At 57.2% G+C, this 19,860-nt stretch overlaps 1 protein-coding gene across 1 annotated transcript; it reads right to left on the reverse strand.

Moving 5' to 3' along the window:
• Positions 1–765: 765 nt before the first annotated feature.
• Positions 766–19,837, reverse strand: EPHB3 (EPH receptor B3). Its single transcript, XM_052635411.1, has 16 exons — positions 19,726–19,837; positions 10,796–10,860; positions 9,023–9,695; positions 6,323–6,478; positions 5,200–5,541; positions 4,911–5,035; positions 4,593–4,752; positions 4,403–4,511; positions 3,982–4,034; positions 2,804–2,926; positions 2,443–2,690; positions 1,771–1,986; positions 1,510–1,659; positions 1,225–1,418; positions 979–1,134; positions 766–874 (listed from the first exon to the last, which is right to left on the reverse strand). Exons 1-16 carry the CDS (start codon positions 19,835–19,837, stop codon positions 766–768), a joined length of 2,991 nt encoding a protein of 996 aa, XP_052491371.1.
• Positions 19,838–19,860: the final 23 nt, after the last annotated feature.

Below are 19,860 nucleotides of genomic sequence, written 5' to 3' on the forward strand. Positions count from 1 at the left end.
GACGGCCCAACTGGCCCCACGGCAGGGCACAGGGCCAAGCCTTTACACACTCACCCATGCTCTCTGTGCAGGCCAGTGCATGCACACATATGCTCACACACACACACACACACACACACACTCAGACACACACACACACATCCGACCTCTGGCTCTGAGAGTCAGTCTCTGGGGGGCAAAGGGCTGCTCCTCAGCTGGCCCCTGCTTGCCCTTTTATGACAGCACCAAGGGCGGGGGTGGGGCAGGGCCCTCAGCCCCCAGAACAAGTCCCTGTGCAAAGTGGAGGTGCCAGCTGGCTTCCGGCAGGGGGCTTACGTTTCCCCATTCCCAGGGTTCCCTCCTCCAGTTCCTGATGGAGGGACTGCTCTCTGCCTACCTGGGGGGCCAGACCCCTGCCAGGGCTGGGCCCTGGAACCCAGGCTTATCCCCCACCTGACCATGCCAGGACCTCCAGCACTGATGAACAGCCAAGTCTGAGGTGGTGGGGATCCCCCCACCAGCGAGGAGGAAGGCCTGGGCCCCGAGGGGCTGGGGAGGGGTCGTCACCCCCTCTCCTAATCCATCTTCAATATGAAGAGGTTTGGGGCACACTTCCTGGGGAGGGAGCACAGGCCTGGAGGAGAAGTCCCAGCTTGGGCCTTTCCCAATCTTCCATCTTCTGGGCCACAGCCTAAGGCTGGGCATCCAAAAGTCCAAAAGTCCAGTCGGCTGGTCGAAGTTCCTGTACGGTCCTTGGTGGGGCACGCACCCAGTGGGAGTCGGGTGTCAGACCTGCACAGGCAGCGTCTGGTTCATCTGCAGCCGCATGTCCTGGATACTGCTGAGGATCTTCTTCTGGTGGCCCGCCAAGGTGACCCCGATCCGGAGCAGGTCTCTGCAGAGGGGCCAAGGGCAGCGTCAGTGCCTCCCCTCCTGCCCACCAGTCGGGCCCAGCTCGGAGTCCCCAGCCCCAGCCCTCCAAATGTGAGGCACACTCACTCTGCAGTCATCTGGGCCACCAGGTCAAAGGATGCAAACCCCGCACTGACAAAGCTCTCCTTGTACCGCCCCATCTTGATGGCGTCTAGCCAGTCACCAACTGTTGTGAAGGTGGTGTAGTCGGGGACCGTGCGGTCCAGGAGGGGTTGTGACATGCTGTGGGAAGAAGAAGGGACCTGATGAGTCCTGATGTTGGGGGAAGCAGGTTAGGGCTGCTGGCTCGGGAGCAGAGGCTGAGGTACTGACCCAGACTGGGCACTGGCGATGACCTTAAGGCTGGCGGCATTACGAATGAGCTTGTCCAGGGTGTTGACGATTTGGGAGAATTTGGGCCTGAGGTTCCGGTCCCGCACCCAGCAGTCCAGCATGAGCTGGTGCAGTGCTGTGGGGCAGTCCATGGGTGGGGGCAGCCGGTAATCCTGCTCCACGGCATTGATGACCTGAGCCAAGAGCCAGGAACCCTGGAGTGAGCCACCACTTGGCTCCCCAGCAGCTCCCACCCACCCGAGTGCTCTGGCAGGTCCAACTCACATCCTGGTTGCTCATGTCCCAGTAGGGTCGCTCGCCGTAGCTCATGACCTCCCACATGACGATGCCATAGCTCCAGACGTCACTAGCAGAGGTGAACTTCCGATAGGCTATAGCCTCTGGGGCGGTCCAGCGGATGGGGATCTTCCCGCCCTGGTGAGGGGGGCACACGCCCTTCACCCTATGTCTCGGGGCTGGTCCCCAGCCCCGAGCCCCTGCCTGGTTGGCCCCGCCCCCAGTCTCCCTCCCAGCTGCTTCCTGTACCAGGGAGCTGGTGTAGGTGGGATCAGAGGGGTCATCCTCCAAGAAGCGGGAGAGGCCGAAGTCTGAGACTTTGCAGACCAGGTTGCTGTTGACGAGGATGTTGCGGGCAGCCAGGTCACGGTGGACGTAGTTCATCTCGGACAGGTACTTCATGCCGGCAGCAATGCCTCGCAACATGCCCACCAGCTGGATGACTGTGAACTGTCCATCGTTGAGCTGGAGACAGTTAGGAGGCTCAGGAGGCGGCCCATCCCCTGCTGCCTGGCCCTGGCTCCGTCCAGGACCTGCCTGCCTGCCCACCTTCCCAGGTCCTTCAAGACCACGCCTCGTCTACCCCTCTGACCACATCCACTGTGCAGTGAGAGTAAGGAGCTGCCCTCCTGTGTGGCCAGCATCTGTATATATCACCGATTAACCCCTGTGAGGACCCACTTCTATTTTACAACCAAGGCAGCTGAGACTCAGAGAGGTTAAGTAAAGCCTGAGGTCACACAGGCAGCAGTGGGGCAGAGTCAGGATGAGAACGCTGGTCTTCTTGGCTCTGAAGGTCCTGCTCTCTCCCTGCACTGGGCCACCTCAGCAAATATCTGGGCTTGTATAGGGTCTGTCTGACTTGTGGGAGCGAGTGGCTTACCCAACCTAGCTGTCTAGGGAGTGGAAGGGGGTTCTTACCCGAAGGAAGGAGTCCAGGGCGCAGTTCTCCATGAACTCAGTGAGGATCATGACTGGCCGACTTTTGGTGACCACGCCCTCCAGCCGGATTATGTTGGGGTGGTCAAACTGACCCATGATGGAGGCCTCGCTGAGGAAGTCCCGCCGCTGCCTCTCCGTGTAACCCACCTTCAGGGTCTTGATAGCCACAAACACCTCCCGGCGGCCGGGCTGTTTCAGCCGACCCCGGCACACTTCTCCAAACTCCCCTGCACAGCATAGGGCACAGGTACTAAGCTATTTGTGTACCTAACTGGCCTCCACCCTCCCCCAGGGGTAACCGTCAGCCTCTCCTCCCCACTGTGTGCCCCAACAGACTCACCAGCTCCAATCACCTCCTCTATCTTGACGCAGGACACATCAATTTCCTTAGCAAATTCCCGCACAGCCTCATTAGGGTCTTCATAGGTAAAGGGGTCAATATAAACCTTCATTCCAGGAGCAACTACAGGAAGAAAAGGTGGACATGAGAGGGAGCCAGATCCTTGGGCTGAGGACAGTGAGGGAACTCTGCCACCCAGATCCTGCCCCAGTCTTCCTCCCTATCCCCTGGCCCCATAGGAGCACATTCCCAACCTCCCTGCTAAGCCTGCTCTGTATTCCTTTCTGATGAAGCTAGAGCTCCCCTGTCCCCACCCTCCACTGTCCCCTTGGTGAGAACTAGCAACCATAAAGCCTAGACACCTAGTATTCTCCTTTCTCCCTCATCTCTCATCACGTCAAAGCCTGTTTCAGACCCATCCCTCCCCTCATTCCCTCTGCCCCTGACCTTGCCAGGCCGTCAACACCCAGACTACTGCGATAGCCGCCCAGCTGGGCTCTCTGCCTCTGGACTTTTCTCACCTATCTAGCCCGCATACCTGTCTTTCTACAACAATGCTTTCATTGTATTGCTCCCCAGCTTGAGAGCCTTTCAGATTACCTATGGTGCAGTCAAGTCCAAACTCCTCTGCCTGCCTTTCACGACCCTTCAAGGACTGGTCGCAACTACCCAGCCTGGCTTCCCAGCAGCTGTCAAACCAGTCTTCTCACTGCCCCCACAGTTGGGCATTCTCTCCACCTCACCCACTACCTTCCAGAGACTCCTCTAGCCCAGAATGCTCCCCCTTCCACCTCTCTAAACCCCGCTAAATCTCACCTGTCTCAGCTCAGCCCAAGGCTACCTCCTCCAGAAAGCCTTCCTCTCTTCTGAACTCTCACTGCCCTCTGTAGCAGGAACCCCCGACTTAACACTGAATTGTTCTCTCATTGTTTCCTGTGTGTGCGTATGTTGTCTTTCTCACAAGACTAACTACCCCTAGGACAGGGGTCACATCTCACTCATATCTGGGGCTAGCAGGAGTGAGGTAGGGGCTCAGGAAATGGCACTTAATTGGAAGCAGGACGGAGCAGCCAGGGGAGGAGTTAAAGGAATGAAGTCCCAGCCAGGGAAGAGGATATCCCCAAGCCCTGCAGGGACCAAGGGAGCTTTGGGAGGTGGGAATGAAGAGACAGACTCACTGTATTGCTGCAGCTTCTCCGTATACTCCGAATCAGAGCTGTGCCGCTGCTTCCTAGGGGGAAGGGGAGAAGGGAGGCCTGAGACAAGTCCAGGCTCCCTCGGTTCAGGGAATCCTTGGGCTCATAGGAGGGGCAGAGTGCACAGGGGATGGCCCAGTGCCTGGTCCCATGGTCAGTGGTTACAGCTGCCTCTGGGTCTGTGGGCAAGAGGCTCCATGGACATGATCCCGGAGGGAATCTGGGGACAGGGAGGGGACAAATGAAGACATGGGTGTGGATTGGAAAGGGCCTCTTCAGCAATGACACCCTGGGCCTAGGAAGGCTGTGGTTCCAGGTCTAATGTGGGTGATGATCACGCATGTGCTGAGAGGTTTCAAGGGCACTAAAGGAATGCTCCAGTGGACTCCGAGCCCATCAGTACCTGAGGCAGACGACAGCGATGACCACCACAGCCACTACGAACACCAGCCCAGCCGTGGCTGAGCCCACGATGAGGGGGAGTTGCTCCTGGAGCTGCTGGGCACCGGAGCCTAGAGACGAGGGGGAGGCACAGGTGAATGGAGGGGTGGCAAGCGTGGGCGGTGCGGGGACAGGTGTGGGGGGACATGTACCTCTCTCGCTTGTGGTCTCAAACTCAGCTGGGTGGCTGTATTGCCCATAGCCAGCTACCGTGCGGGCACGGACCTGGACCACGTAGCGGGCGTCGGGCCGCAGCCCGTCCAGCTGCACGGAGTTCTTCTGGCTGGTCACGGTGGAGGCGATGCCCTCACTCTGCAACGCCAGGAGGACGCTGAGTCTCAGTGGGTCCTGACGTCCCTTGGTCCCTGCCCAGCCTCCTCAGTGCCCAAAGCTTCTCTCCCAGGGGCCCCCGACACTATCTGGGGCAATTTTCTTGCCCAGGGCTTCTTCCTGCCCCGTGGGGCTCTGACCTTCTCAAAGTACTTCATCTCGTAGTCCAGGATGACTCCGTTGGGCCGCTCTGGGGGTGCCCAGGACAGGGTCAGGCTGCTCCCGGAGCTGCTGTGCAGGCGCAGTGTCGGCACTTCCGAGGGGGCTGGGGAAGGGGTGGGGCTCAGCACGGGCTTCTCAGGCTCTGGCATCCTCCCCAAGGACCCAGTTCCCACGGGCCCCCCGGTGGTCCATGGGCAGGCCCCAGACAATTCCGCTCTGGGTGGGGGAAGATGAACCAGGCCCTACCCTCCCGTGTGCCCTCCTCACCAGCCTGGTTGGTGGTGATATTCACAGCCGCGTAGCGGGGGGGCAGAGGGCTCTTGCCGGAGACGCCGTTGACCGCCTGCACCTCGAAGGTGTAGCGCGTGTGGGCCAGCAGGTGGCTGACCTGCACCCGGCGCTCGGTCAGGCCCAGCTGCCGAGGCACAAACTCCACGTTGTCATCACAGCGTGAGCAGGTCATGGTCCCTGGGCCCCCATGGCACTTCTTGCAGATGACATTGTAGAGGAGGTCGTCCCGGCCACCCAGGTCCCGGGGCTCACTCCACTCAAGGATCAGTGAGGTCTCATTCACATTAGAGATCACACCCCGGGGCGGAGATGGCACAGCTGTGGGGAAGATGAGGGGGAGAGCAGTGAGCTGGGGTCCCGGGACCACCCTCTGCCCAGAGTGCCTGTGTTCTCCAAGCTGCTTCCTACCTCTGCTTTTGCCTCTGCTTTCATATGCAGAATACCCTTCCTATGCCTCTTCACACTCCTATTTGGGCACACTCCTATTTGGCCTTTAAGGCTCAACTTGAGAGGTCACCTCCTCTTGGAAACCTTCCTTGATTCCTCCTCTCCCCATCCTCTGTACTCCCGTAACCATTCCTGGGCATCCCTCCAGCTTTGCATTTAGCACATTATACTGTTGTTATCTGTTTCCACATCTGTTTCTCCCACCAGGTTGCAAGTTCCTAGGACAGTTGACTGCATCATTCCTGGCGCCTGGCAATGCCTGGCACCAAAGGCCAGAGTAGAGAGAAAGCAGAATACCAGGCTGCCCCAGGGATGTGAGGCCCCCTCTCTGGCTGGAGCTGGACCAAAAGAATAGCAGCAGTCCTAGACAGAAGAACCAGCAGTAAACTGGAGGGTCCTAGACAGTTCCTGATACCTGGCTAGGAGCTAGCAGATGCTTATTAAGTATTGGTGGAGGGCTAAGCCTTTCAGTTCACCTGGATTCTGGCTCAGGGGCTGGTCACGTCCTACCTGCGCCATGGTTGAGCACAACATCTAACCCCCACCCTGAGCCTCAGTGTCCCCATCTGGAAAGTGGAGATATTCATAGAGACTGTTTAGGCATCCCCAGCCTGGCCTGCAGAGGAGAACACGAAGATGCGCCACCACTCACTGGTACAGGCACTGTCTGCGGAGTCGGAGTCTGCGCGGTAGAAGTTGTTATGGCAGGTGCAGATGCCAGCGGCTGGTGAAGTGGTGCGGCTATTGGGTGGACAGGGGAGGCAGGGCCCTTCTCCCTGCTTTGCCTTGTAGCTCCCGGGGGGACAGGCTGTGGGGGAGAAGAGGATGGAAGTCTCAGCTCCCTTTCCTGCAGACACAACCCTCCACACCTCCATGGGAATGGAGCCTGGTGGGCTACAGTCCATGGGGTCTGGCCCTTCCCCAGCACAGGTCTTGGCCCTCCACCTCCCAGACTGTGCGGCCCATGCTAGTATTGCCTAACTCTGACTGCAGCTACAAAAGGCAAACCCCACGTCAGCGGATTCCTCCCCACCCCTCCCCCACCCCCACCCCTGGGGCCTCATGGAAGAAGACGTCAGCTCCATCACCTGGACAGCCTGGACTTGTCGAGGCAGGGAAGAGAGAGGGAGGAGGAGGAAGTGGAGGGGGATGGGAAGAGACCACTAGCAGGCTGGCAGCATCCTCTACTCTGCTGGGATGCCCCCACCCCTCCCTGAAACTCAAGGACAATTACTCCTAAAGAACCTCAAGAACACTCCAGAACAACCAGCGGTGGGGACTCTGAGGACTCTAACGGCCCACCTCTCTCCCCGCCCACCAGGAGCAGGGCAGCAGCTCCTTTCTGCCCTGGGGCAGGGGTAGGGGCTGAGAAAGGGTGAGAAAAGGAGAGAAAGAAACCAGGCAGGAAGGCTGAGGTCACCTGGAGTTCAGAGGCCTCAAAGTGTCCACAAGGGGAACCCCAATCGCAAGAGGGAGCCCAGAGCTCGGTGCCTGAACACCTGGCACCTCTATTTGGACTTGGGTTTCTGGAGATCCCCTATATCTATGATGGCCATATGATTTATTACTCAAACTGGACTGCTTTGAGAGTAAAAGGGGTCACAATAATCACAATAGCTTGATGGGTGTAAACCAGGGCTGCCCTGGACACACTAACACATATGGTCACCCTGTCCATACACAACTGCTTTCTAGAAGGTTATCCTGAGCGTGGGATGCCTGGAGTTGGGGCTATGCCTTCTCTGGGGTTTAATCTCCCCTGACTAAGGTGATATTCCATCCAAGCTCTTTTGAGCCAGTGGGAGAGGGGGCAGGGGCCAGGCCAGCCTGGTTGCCATGGGAACCAGCATGCATTTCCTGCCAGGGACCTGCAGAGTGTTAGCCCCTCTTTAGGCTGTCAGGCTCATCACCCCCACCCCCTTTCTCCACTTAGGAGGAGGAAGTCTGGGGGCAGGTTCCCATACTGAAGTGGAGAGGCGCCGGGCAAGGCACTGTTCACCTTCCCATGACAGCACAGACATGAAGTCTCACAGCCAGGTTGGGCCACCAGCCCCCCCACACCAAGGCCTGTGCGAAGAGCTGGCTCCCACCCTCTGGCACTTCAGGCTGCAAGCACCAGGAGGGCAGACAAGGCCCTCAGCACCTTGACACGCATGTAACAGCAGCTGAATGAGGCTGTGGTCCCAGTGCCCACATTCCCCACCATGAGGCCTGGAGAGCAGAACCTCTCTGAGCCTCCTTATTGGCTAAACAGAAGAGGTAACTGAAATCTCCCATACAAGACTGTGGTGAGGCTCAGGTGAGAGAACCTCTCGTGAACGGGGGTTATAGCTGGAAAGTCTAGTACTGTGAGGTCTTAGGAGTCTTGGCGAGCCACCAGAGGGAGGCCCCCTACCCTCCTTGTTGCATGCCTGCGTGTGCACGTGCTCAGTCGCTCAGTCGTGTCTGACTCTGCGACCCCATGGACTGTAGCCCACCAGGCTCCTCTGTCCATGGGATTTCCCCAGCAAGAATACTGGAGTGAGCTGGCATTTCCAGGGGATCTTCCCAACCCAGGGATCGAACCCATGTCTTCTGCATTGGCAGGTGGATTCTTTACTACTGTGCCACCTGGGAAGCCTGCTCTTGTGTATCAATCAAGGACAAAACAATCCCTGTCCCCTTCATCCCAGTACTCCTGCAAGTCACAGCAGATACTTACATGGTGCTCTGCTTCCCCATGTGCCGGGCACTGTTCCAAGGGCACCCATGCATTGACTCAGTTCAGCCCCATTACAGCTCCATGAAGGAATCACCACTAATGCCCCCATTTTGCACATAATAAGGAAATCAGGGTTCAAGAGTTCAGTGACTTGCCCAAGGTCTCACAGGTGGTAAGTGGCAGAGTCAGAACTCAGAAGTCCAGAGACTGGGCCTCTGATCTCTGTACTATAAATGTAGCGTCTTAAGATGCAGACGAGATCCTCAGGTTAAATGGCCAAGCATGAGGTGTCTGGAGCTCCAAGGCCCACCCAATATTTCCAGGTGACACATACACTTGGGCCTGGACAAGCAGGCATCTCTGCCAGCCTCACATGGCTCTAAGCATGTTCTCCAGGTGCCTCTTTGTCAAGGATTCCCCATGGTTTCCTTCCTCTCTCTTTAGTTTCATTATTTCTCTTACGATCCTGGTGTCTCTCCTCATTTTCTCTCATCTCCCTTCTTGTACAACATTTTTGGCACCTGATACCCCTCTTCCCTTTCCTCCCTCTGCCCCAGATCTGGCAGGCAGGAAAGTGGTGGGTAGGGGGCAGTGGGCAGTGGTGGCCCAGGCCTATCCTCCATCCCTCCCCCCAGGCCAGTCCTCACTCACGGCGGCACTGGGACTCCTTGGCGGCTGGCTCGTGGCCGGTGGCACAGGTACAAGCACCCACAGGCACCATCCACTCCCCATCACCGTTGCAGTAGAGCTTGAGGGGCACGGACACCTCCACGGCGTTGGCGATGCAGGTGCCGGGGGCGATGACCAGTGAAGTGGGCTCAGCCCCAGTGAGGGTCTCAGGGAAGAGTGCAAAGCCTGCGGTGGTGGACGCACACTTCTTGTAGAATGCACGCACGGAGATGAGCGACATGCAGGCGCCCTGGTCCTGGAAGGCCAAGTAGAAGCCAGCCTTGGAGAGCGGCCCAAAGCTGCGCACCTTGGTGTTGACACGGCCAGTATCGAGCCGGGAGAAGCTCTCATCGGGTGCGATGGTGTCCACCTTCACATAGGGGTTCTCCATCCAGAAGGGGGAGGAGGCTGAGGCCACGTCACTGTCAGCCTCATAGTAGAAGAGGTTAAAGGTCTCCTTGCAGGAGCCAGGGATGTTGGGAATGCTATTGCAGTCCCGCACAGTGAACTTGAGCTCCACGTAGACCCGCTGCACATCTCGCCGCCAGATGAACCCTGTGCGAAGCCAGTTGTTCTGGCTGGACTCCCGCACGTTACACACCTGGTACGTACGGATGGGGTTCATGGCTTCATCATAGCCGCTCACCTCTTCCCACTGCGCAAGAGAGAAAGACAGACAGTGAGACCAGCATTTGCCAGGTGTTTATCACAAGCCCAGATCTGACCTGTTACATTTACTTCACAGAGATGCTTCCGTGGTGCAGTGGCTGAGCATATAGACTAGTGGGCTCCAGTCTCAGTTCTCTGTTTGCTGTGTGACTACAGGTTAAGTCACCTAACCTCCCTGGCCTCCCTTTCCCCATCTGGAACATGGTAAGAACAAAGATATTTAAGGAATAAATGACTCTAACTGAATAAAGCGCTTAGAATGGGGCACCTGATAAGTACTTTGTAAGTATCAGCTATATTACTTATTATCATTATGCCTCAGTTTCATTGTCTATAAAATGGGACTGATTGAAAGTAAATGAGGCTGTGAGGAATTAAATAGGTCCAATAAACACTGATTACCACTATTACCATCACATTTAACCTTCACAGTTCCTTAAGAAGATGCATCTGTTGTTCCCACTCCAGAGAAGAGGAAGCCAAGACTCACAAAGGCAGGGACTTGCCCAAGGTCACAGAATCAGGTCTGATGACTTGAAGGTCTGTAATGTCACTCAAACCCAGTGTTCCAAAACTTAGTACAGTTGTGAAGGCCATCGAGGGAGGTCGATTAGAACACGTCAGATATGTCAAGGACTATAGGAATGTAACATTCAAGAAATGGAGGCCCAGAAAGATAAACTGTCTTGCTCAAAGTCACAGCAAGTCAGAGATCTGGAACCAAAGCTTCCTTGTTCCCAAGCCAGTGCTCTTCCCAAGGACCCAGGAAGGAGGGAGACGACAGACATGCAAAGGGCTGCCAGGTAGAAAGGGATGGGAATGGGCTGAAGACAGGCTGAGGGGTGGGCAGAGGGAGAATGGGACAAAGGTGGTGTATATGTCGGAGGAAGGACAGAGGCAGCCTAAAGGGTCAGAGATGAAAACACTTTCAGAGATGGACCAGCAGGCAAAGAGGAAGGTGACAGGTGCAGACGATGAGGATGCCACAGGTGGGGAAACTGACAAGTAGGGGACAGAGGCAGCCCTGCTGAGGCAAAGGGGCTAATTGGCAAGCAACACTCAGGAGAAATGGAGAGGCGGTCTTACCCCACTTTCTGGATGAGAGGTCCATGCCAACTCAGATGTCACCCATTTTGTATCCATAAGGGTCTCTGTGGAAGCAACAAGAGAAAAAAGGCCAGGGGCCAAGCTTAGGATAAGGAGAAAGGAGGTTGCCCAGGAAAGTCCAGGATGTCAGACATCAGTTCCCACCAGGTACTCCCAGGTTCCCAAAGCTCTCAGCTCCCCTGGCTCAGAGGAGACCCTGCAGCCACTCCCAGAGATGTCACAGCCTCAAAGATGTCTTGTCGGGCCAGCTGGGAGTGGGTGTTAGTTGCTGACCCCAGGTCTGGGTTAATGAGGCAGAAGCCAGGGCCGGTTCACACACCTACAGGCTCTGCTAATCTCTACACAAAGGGGCTGGCAGGGGCTTTATCCTGGAACAAAGGGCCGTGTGCTTCAGACCCTGTTGCCCAGGCCTCCCCTGACTCCATTCACAACACAAAGGCGCAGCCCCGCAGTCCCACGCAAGCTCAGGGGAACGGGAGAACAGTCGGAGGCCAGAGCCCACACCCACCCAGCCTCCTACACAACCACCTCGGGCAGACAGGACAGGAATGCTCTTTGAGAATGGGGTGAGGACCACCAAGGCCCAGCCAACTCCTCTAGAGCTAGTTCCGTTGTTCCTGCAATCCTTGGATAAAAGTACTGTTGGTGTATCCCTTTCACAGATGAGAAAACTGATGCCTGGATACAGTATGTGAAAAAAAAATGAAGGTATTAGTCGCGCAGTTGTGCCCGACTCTGCCATCCCACGGACTGTAGCCCACCCGGCTCCCCTGTCCATGGGATTCTCCAGGCAAGAATACTGGAGTGGGCAGCCATTCCCTTCTCCAGGGGATCTTCCCAACCCAGGGATCGAACTTGGGTCTCCTGCATAGTAGGCAGATTCTATACTGTCTAAGCCACCAGGGAAGCTCAAGTACAGCATATATAGGACCTAAGGTAACTGCTAGAATTTGAGGTGAAAAGTTTTGAAACGTGTCTCAAATTCAAGTCTGACTCTACAACCAATCTCTTAACCCGGGTACTGTGACGGCAATATGCCCTTCTGTAGAGAGGAAACAGAAAGCCTGGAAAGCTCCTGTGTGTACTTTGTCTCAACCAAGCTGTCACCTCCTCTGAGAAGCCTACCCTGAACTCCCAAGTTAGTGTTAGATGCCTTCCTCTGTGTATCCAGGGTCAGGGGCTTTGTTGCAGCACCAATCCCATTCTAAGCTTCGGGTTTTTTGTCTGTTTCCTTTGCTTGGCCATAGGATGGGTCTATTAATGCTTCTGACATAAACTTGCTCCCCTAGGAACTGGATCTGGGTTTTGGCTTAATAACTCTTCTCTCAGCAGTGAAACCCCAACATTATACCTAGGAGTGGGAAAGAGGTCCTGAGTCTTTTCTCATAGGCTGGAAGACAGCCAGTGGTTCTCCCTTCAACTCCAAGCTGGAATGGGGCAGGATTGCCCCAGAACTCCTGGGGCCTCTACATCAACAGTAGGGGCAGGCTGGAGGTACTTGGAGAAGGGAAAGATCCAAACCCTACAGACTCCCGGCTTATGGTCTTCGCCAGTTTCCTGCAGTCTGGCTCTGAGCTGGGGATGGTGGACCGGGCAGCTGTGGGCCCAGGCCCTCATGTGAAGCAAAGGGGGCCCGCCAGCAGCAGCCATTCACTTGGGAAGCACGGCTCCCTCCTCCTTCCTGCAGAAGCAGCTGGCCCCTGGAGGGCCAGGCTGAGGGGTGAGCCATCCCAGCTTCGTCGTCGGTGGCCTGACAGGCCCCTCTGGCAGACAGACAGACAGACACCACGTTCAGCGCCGGGGTGGAGGGGTCGGGGAGAGAAGAGGGGGTGGGCAGAAGAAGCAAGGGCCCAGAGACAGGCAGGGAGGGGCGGAGCGGGCGGATGGTGGGCGGCACCCAAGCTCGAGGGATGTGCGGGGCGGTGGACTAGGACCAGACAGCCGGGATGGCCGGCGGTGGACTACAAAAGAGCGAGATGGAGAGACAAGGAGGCCTAAGGAGACAGACACGGAGAGGGAGTTGCCAAGTAGCCTCTTCCCCAGCCAGCAGCCCGGAGAGCTGCGGTCCCTGGGAGCCCCTGGGAGCCGCGAGCCAAGTGCACCCCCTCCCCCCAGCCAGTCCGCCTGCTGGTCTGCCCGCTGCCCGCTGCCCGCCGCCCGCCACCGAGCCGGCCAGGGCTCCCACCGCTCCCTCGAGCTGCCTCCCTCCTCCCTCTCCCTCACTTCCTTCTGCTCAGCCTGTGCCAAACCCATCTGGAACTGTTTAAACCCAAATATTCAGCCCCCTCCCCCCTCCAAGCCAGATTCCTCCACAGTTTAAAACAAGCCCTGCGCTGGCTCTGAGAGGCGGGAGGGAGGGGGCGCTGGGGAGGGGGGCGGAGGGGGGAGGTTGGTGAGGGGAGGCTCTTCATTTCTGTTTAATTTCTGGGGAGCGAGAGGGGGAGGGGCGAGGGGCTCGGCCCTTGGCCATCGCTCAGCCTTGGCCATCGCTCAATCTCGGCACATTTTTCCCATTAATGAGGAGAGGACTTAGATTTCGAGTCATGTGTGCCTGAGGAAGGGCTCGGTCACCCTGCTGGGGAGGGGCTTGCTCTCTGGGGGAGGGGAAGGGCCTACTCCCTTCTGCAGGAGGGAGACCCTGAGGTGCCTGTGTCCCAGCCACAGGAAGAACGTGGGAGGGGGGTTGTGTGTGAATCTGTCTGTGGTGTTGCCGAGGAGAGGCTCACCTCTCCAGAGCCCACCTTTCCTATGTGTAGGGTGTGTGTGTGTGTAAGTACACACTTGCTGGGGTGAAGGATACAGGTACAGGGGACAAGGACAAAAGAGGAATGAAGGGGCAGTCTCCAAACTCCCCAGCTGCCCACCTCACGCCCACCCCCATCTGTCCCGCCATGTGGCTGCTGGAGGGGAACCAGAGGGCGGTGGACACTTGCAGATACAGGCTCCGTTGGGCAGACCACCCCTGGCTCCCCCGGCAGGAAAGCAGAGGAAGTGGCCACCGGGCCTTTCTGGAACTCTCTGGGACTGGGGCTCCAGTGCTCAGAAGGAAAGCAGCACCCCTTTCGGGTTTCATGGGGCCAACGTGAATGGCCACGTGGCAGCAGCTGTATGGCTCTCGCTTGTGCACACAGAGGCACACACTTCACCGAGTTCTCAGTAGCTGGGCTCCTTCCCACCACTGGGGCTAAAGAGCGACCAGTCCCACATATGGTGGACAAAAACACACAAAGCCACAGCCACCCGCAGACACACACACGCTTTCACACACAGTCTGCCTTTCACAGACACACGGACGCATCTGGTCCAAACAGATCAGTCTTCCTGAGACATCCATATACAATGAATCTTTCCTACACACAGATTCGGCATGCCTTAGGCAAAGACTCACTCTCTCAGCCTTCATATGTGCAGATTTCCTGAGACATATGCATCCGCGAGGGCGTGTGCAGCCAACAGTGCGTTCTCCCTACACACCCAGCCGCACGCTATTGCCAGCCACACGTCACAGTCTTAAGTGTAGTCAAGTGCAAACACAAACACCAGTTTGCCTGTACAGACGCCGTGACATGCTCTTACACAGTCATATACAACTAGCATCAGCTGCACACGCGCAGATGCCCACTTGCACTGAAACGTTCCACAGGAGCATGCAGACACAGTATGCGTATCAATATCTAGAGGTGGCGTAAAGCCTCGGAGTTGCATTCTCCATGCACAGGCCACACACACACACACATTCTGCAAGCCTGTTCTTTCTGTGAGGTGAGTTTTCAAGTGAAATGGATAAGAGTTGGGAGAGGGCACTCTTCTGCTGAGAAAGCAGAGAGACTGGGGCAGCCTTGACCAGAGGCACAGGGAAGGAACAAGCCCCAGACCAGTTTCCTGTGGCCCTGGCCCAGGCAGGAGCTGTCACAGGTCACGAGGCTGGGGTTGGGGCAGGGGCATGAAGATGCTTCTGGGTGTGGCAGGGTGCAGCCTCCCCAGGTACAACCCTTGCCCAAGCAGCAGGCCACTTCCCTGCTAGCACCATGGTACCGTCCCCAGCTCCGGGGCCGTGGTAGGGTGAGGGTGCTAGGATGAAGGCAGGTAGCCTCAGGAGCTTCGGGCAACACGTACACGCATAAGTTGGGGGCCCAGGAGGAGAACATCATGGGCAACCAGCATGTGTCTGAGGGCCTCACTGGGCCATACGGGAGCCTGGCACCTGCCCTAGTGAAGGGCCAGGGGCACATGACTTTATGGAGTTACCAGATCCCACAGCATCCCCAAGCCCCAAGTCACACAAAGCACCCCACCCTGCGAGCAGGTGTGCCAGTGAGACCCAGAGAATAAAAAACAATCTAGAGAACAGGAGCAAGGACCAACCAGCCCTAACTCCAGACCACGGACTGTGAGGCGGCAGGAAAGGTCACACTCCTGGACTGGGGCAACAGAATGTGCAGGGCCAGGAGGACAGACACACAGGGTCTGAGCAAGGAGGCACGCCCTGGGACGCTGCCTGCAAAGAGAAAGGGAAGACTCGTCCAGAGTCGGTCCCCCTCTCCCGCCTGGGATCCCTACCTCAGACAACCAACCTGAGCGATCTGTCCTGTCTTCTCCCCTCCCGCCCCTCCCCTGCGTCTCAGCCTGTGCACATGCATGTACCAACCTGCACACCCAAATGGTCAGCCAGGAGGAAGGGATCTAAAACAGACACTGCCACAGGACCTGGAGGACCTCCTCTCCCTCCCCCTGCCACGGCCCCAAGGCCCTCAGGTCTGGGTCAGAGAGGAGGGGCGCATCTCAGAACAGGGAACACATTTTGTTTTTCATTCTTCCCCTCAGATCACGGGGATTTATAATTAAATAAACCTGAGAGGGAGGAGAAGGGAGGCGGAAGCAAGAGGCAGGAGCCCAAATGCCTCAGTGCTCATCCACGGTCCCCACCCTGCAATGCAAGAAACCCGGGTTCGACCCTTGGATTGGGAAGATCCCCTGGGGTCGCAAAGAGTCGGACACGACTAAAGCGACTAACACTAAGAGGACTAATGGCCCCCACCCCAGTCGTGGCCCTGCCAGCCAGCCAGAGGGCGGATGCACAGCTCGCCTTTAAGGGCTTCCCTGGGATCCTGGCCGCAGCCAGTCTGACCAGGAGTCTAAGGGCAGAGAGGCGACAGGAGACGGGTGCCAGGGCCAGCCCTCGGGGCAGGGGCCGCTCCCACCCCATCAGGTGCCCAGCTGTACCCAGTCTCCCTCCCCACCACCCCCAGCTGCCCAATCCCGACAAACCAGTTTGACTCAGCACAACAGGCAGGGCTACAATTTTCAAACTATGCAGGCCTAGTGATTCAGCCTCTTCATGCTGTTTAATTAGTGGAAGGCCGGGTGGCAGAGGCCTTGCCCATGGCAGCTTTGGGCTAGCTTGCTGCCGCTGAGGCCACAGTGGCGGCGGCGGCGGCGGCAGTTCTGGTTAAAGGGAAGACGGTGACGGGCAAGCTGGTTCCCTCGAGTACCCGCCACTGTCCCTCGTCGCAGCTCTGAGGTGCCAGCTCAAGACAGACGGGTGAGGGGCACCAGAGGCTACTCAAACACATGGGAAAGCCACAGAAACCCGAGCCCGCTGTCACTTTTCAGCTGCCACCTCCTCAGTGGTCACTGCCGCTGAGAAAGAGGTGGACTCACACACGCCTCCCTCCCCAGGGAGAGTCTGCCGCTGCAGCAACAGGGCTTGCCTGGGAGAAGGCCGACCAGCCCCCACCTCTTACATCTGGTAACTGTTTCTCTTTTCTCCAAACGGTCTCTTCCTAGCAGGGACCTCCCCATCCTACCTGAGGTATAAGGACCGTGTGGTCTGGACATCCTTCTTCATCCCACACCCCGTTCCTAGTCCGCTCACCTACTGGACTCCACTCATGATCCCTAAGGGGAGAATGATCTTGGCTTGGGGGACTGGGGAACATGATACGAAAGAGGAGTGAGCAACCAGGTGGCCCTGTTTCCCCGTGACTGAGGGTAAATTCGAGGGCAATTTGTACGCATGTTGGGGGCGGGGGAATCAATTAAAGGGCAAGGAAAGGTATTTAACCAAGGAGGACAAGCAAGGACCCTGGCTCTATCCTCATGGAAAACTGAAATATTTGGAGGCAAAACCTTGGTGAACCCCAAGTGTGTAGATGGAAGACCAACTAGGTGCTAGTTGGCATCTAACCAATGAGACCATGAGGGACAGCACCCACAGCTTAAGAACCTGGCCTAAATATAATGACCCCAGAGGCCAAGGGCAAACCAAATACTAGCAAAACCAAAGGGAAGGCTGGAGTAAAGGGGTGAGATCCTCCACCCATAAAGCTTGGGGATGCTGAAGAGATTTTCGGTGCTGGGTGTCCCACCTAGCCCTGCCCTCTGGCCTAGCCCAGGACCCCCAAATCTACCCATCCCCCATTCAAGTTCCTGAATAAGGATGGGGTACAGGCAGGAGTCAAGGTCAAGTCTCCTACCCCATCCTTTCCCTCCCAAAGCTGGAGAGAAATGGAGGTTGGCGGAGGGGGGATAGCAACTTCCCCAGACCAGCTTCTCCTCCCCCCATCATTGCTTCCTCTAAGCTCGCTCCTGCAGGGCAAGTGTATACACCAGTTTCACTTTCTGGTGCTCCCCAAGGAGCAGACCCTAGGGTAATAATAATAACAACAGTTAATCCTTGAATAACAATAGCTATATGCTAAGCACTTGACACACATTAAGGATTCAATCTTCATAACACCCCCTAGGAGGTGGGTTCCACTACTATCCCAGGTCACAGTGAGGGAGGGCAGGAAGGTGGGTAGGGGGACCACTGGGCTGGGGTCAGCGCCTGAGCCATCATCTCTCTTCTTTCTTTCATTCTCACACTAACTGAAAACCCTAAATTCTGATATATGGCAAACATGAAGGAATTAATGAAAGCCACACTTGGGAGGCACTGCCACCTTCTTAGGAGCGCCCCACACTGGCCTGGCCTCCCAGCTACCACCCACGCAGTCAGGGAAGAGCCCCAGACCCCACTTCACAGCTGAGGGAGGAAAGGACAGAGGAGGGGCCACAGCCCCACTGCCCTCTCTTTCCTGGGCTGCTGCAGCTCACCAGGCTTCTGCCTCCTGGTCTGCCCCTCATGTCCTGGGCCTGGAAAGCCAGATGCCAGCTCCCAGCTAGGACCTGCCAGCTAGGGTCTAAAGGGACCAGCAGATTGTGAAGAGTGAAAAGGAGAAATAAAGGAAGGGAAACAGGAAGAAGGGACACAGGGAGGGAAGAAGGAAGGAAGGAGGTGAGCCTTTTCAGGTAGCCCTTGCTCACCTGACCCAAACCACCCCCCCTTCGCCCCACTCTCAGCATCAGCGTCCACCGCACCCCACAACAAGGGCTCTGGGGCCTGGCACACACAGCCCCGTAAGCGCGTGTGCCGGTGTCGGCTCTCCTAGGCTAAGACACAGACCTGGGAACTCCAGCAGGCTCACACCCTTGAGGCGATCAACAACAAAGCTCCACACTGGTTTCTCACGCCTGTGATCCTATCACACACATGTGGGTGAGTGTGCGCCAAGTGTGGGTGCGACCTCGGTGTGTCTGTCTGGATTTGCATGTGTCCACCCGTGTGAATCAGTCTGTCAGCACCAATGGGCTCAGAGATAAAAAAGACGATGGGGATTCAGAAGAATGTTTTTTTTTCCTCCTGGAGAAAATGAAAAAGCACCAGAAGATGCCTTTCTCTCGTAACTCTGTTCTTTTTTCTTTCCAACCTTCAAGTTTACCGACTGTGAACATGAGAACAAACCAAGTCACACAGAATTCATGTTTTTGTTCTTAAACTAAGAAAGTGACTAGATCGGTTAAAGATACCAAATAGAAGTACTGCCTGTCATCTCAGTTTCCCCCAGTCTGTGGTGTCCTTTCCTCCACATCCAGGAAGGTTTTTATTCCCTCATTTAATGGCTCCAAAAATTTTAGAAAACCGTGTGTGTATGTATGTGTATCTGTCTGTCTGTCTATTGTTTGCCCGGTGTCAGTGCCTCTGTCCCCGCAGGCTTGTGTCAAGTGGATTATGTGAGCTCTCCCACGGGGGCCAAAACCACTTAGGCTGTTCATCCAGGCACAGTCCTGTGGAAGTTGGAGCAACCCCACCCACCCCCCCCCCCCCCCCAGCAGCCCTCTCTGCAGGTTTCACACAACCCACGGAGAAGCCTGGCCTTTTCCACTGGATAATGGGTAAGGCATCAGCTCTAGCTCTACCTGAGACAAACCCCACAACCTCTGGAGTTCGGTGGAGACCCCAGCACTGGGGGTGGGGGTCCTGCAAGAAGGCAGAGGGGGAGCGCCGGAGCAGTGTGCAACGGCGGTGCACACAGCACCTTGTGGGTAGTTGGCGCTCGGTAAACCGTCAACAATAACAGGCTCCCGCCTCACCATCCCAGCAGCCATCCCCTGACAAAGCGGCGTGCACGCACTCACTCTCCCGGTTAACTCCAAGAGGTTCCTCGCCGACGCGGCCCCTCAACCCGGGGAGCCCAGCAGCAGCCTCAGAGCCCCGGCCTTGCCTGGTGGGGGTCGCGCACACTTCCCTGCAACCAGGAGGTGCGGAGGACGCCGCTCCTCTATTCTGAGTGCCTGGCACTCCTACAGAAGCTCACCGCCGGGCCATGACTTTTCAGGGACGCTCACCCAGGTCGAGCTGCCTGCGATCCCACAACTGGCAGACAGCCGGCAGCTGGAACCTACGAGGCGGCGCCCAAGGCGTCCCCGCCACCCCAGCTCCAGCCTCTGGAGAGGGTGCGGGTGACCGAGCCTCCTCCGAAGTGCGCCTGGACCGCATCGGACCGACACCGCGGACTCACCCCCGGCCCCCGCTCGGGCGACCCGGACACCTTAACCCTTGGACGCACTTCCCCGACGCCGCTCACCTTCCAGCGCCCGGCAGCCGGCGGGCAGCAGCAGGGGCAGCAGCAGCAACGGAGAGAGCAGCGGCAGGAGCCCCGGCGGCAGCGGCGGCGGCGGCGGGCGGGCTCGGGCCATGGCCGGGACTGGCTCCGGGAGCC

This window comes from Budorcas taxicolor, chromosome 1, assembly GCF_023091745.1.
Source record: "Budorcas taxicolor isolate Tak-1 chromosome 1, Takin1.1, whole genome shotgun sequence".
NCBI classification, from domain to species: domain Eukaryota; kingdom Metazoa; phylum Chordata; class Mammalia; order Artiodactyla; family Bovidae; genus Budorcas; species Budorcas taxicolor.

Excerpts from the sequence above, each read along its gene's own strand:
- EPHB3 (XM_052635411.1), bottom strand. The coding sequence starts at position 19,837 with ATGGCCCGAGCCCGCCCGCCGCCGCCGCCGCTGCCGCCGGGGCTCCTG. Across the intron at positions 10,861-19,725 it reads CGGCTGCCGGGCGCTGGAAG|AGACCCTTATGGATACAAAA; the intron begins GTGAGCGGCGTC and ends TTGCTTCCACAG. Across the intron at positions 1,987-2,442 it reads CCCTGGACTCCTTCCTTCGG|CTCAACGATGGACAGTTCAC; the intron begins GTAAGAACCCCC and ends AACTGTCTCCAG.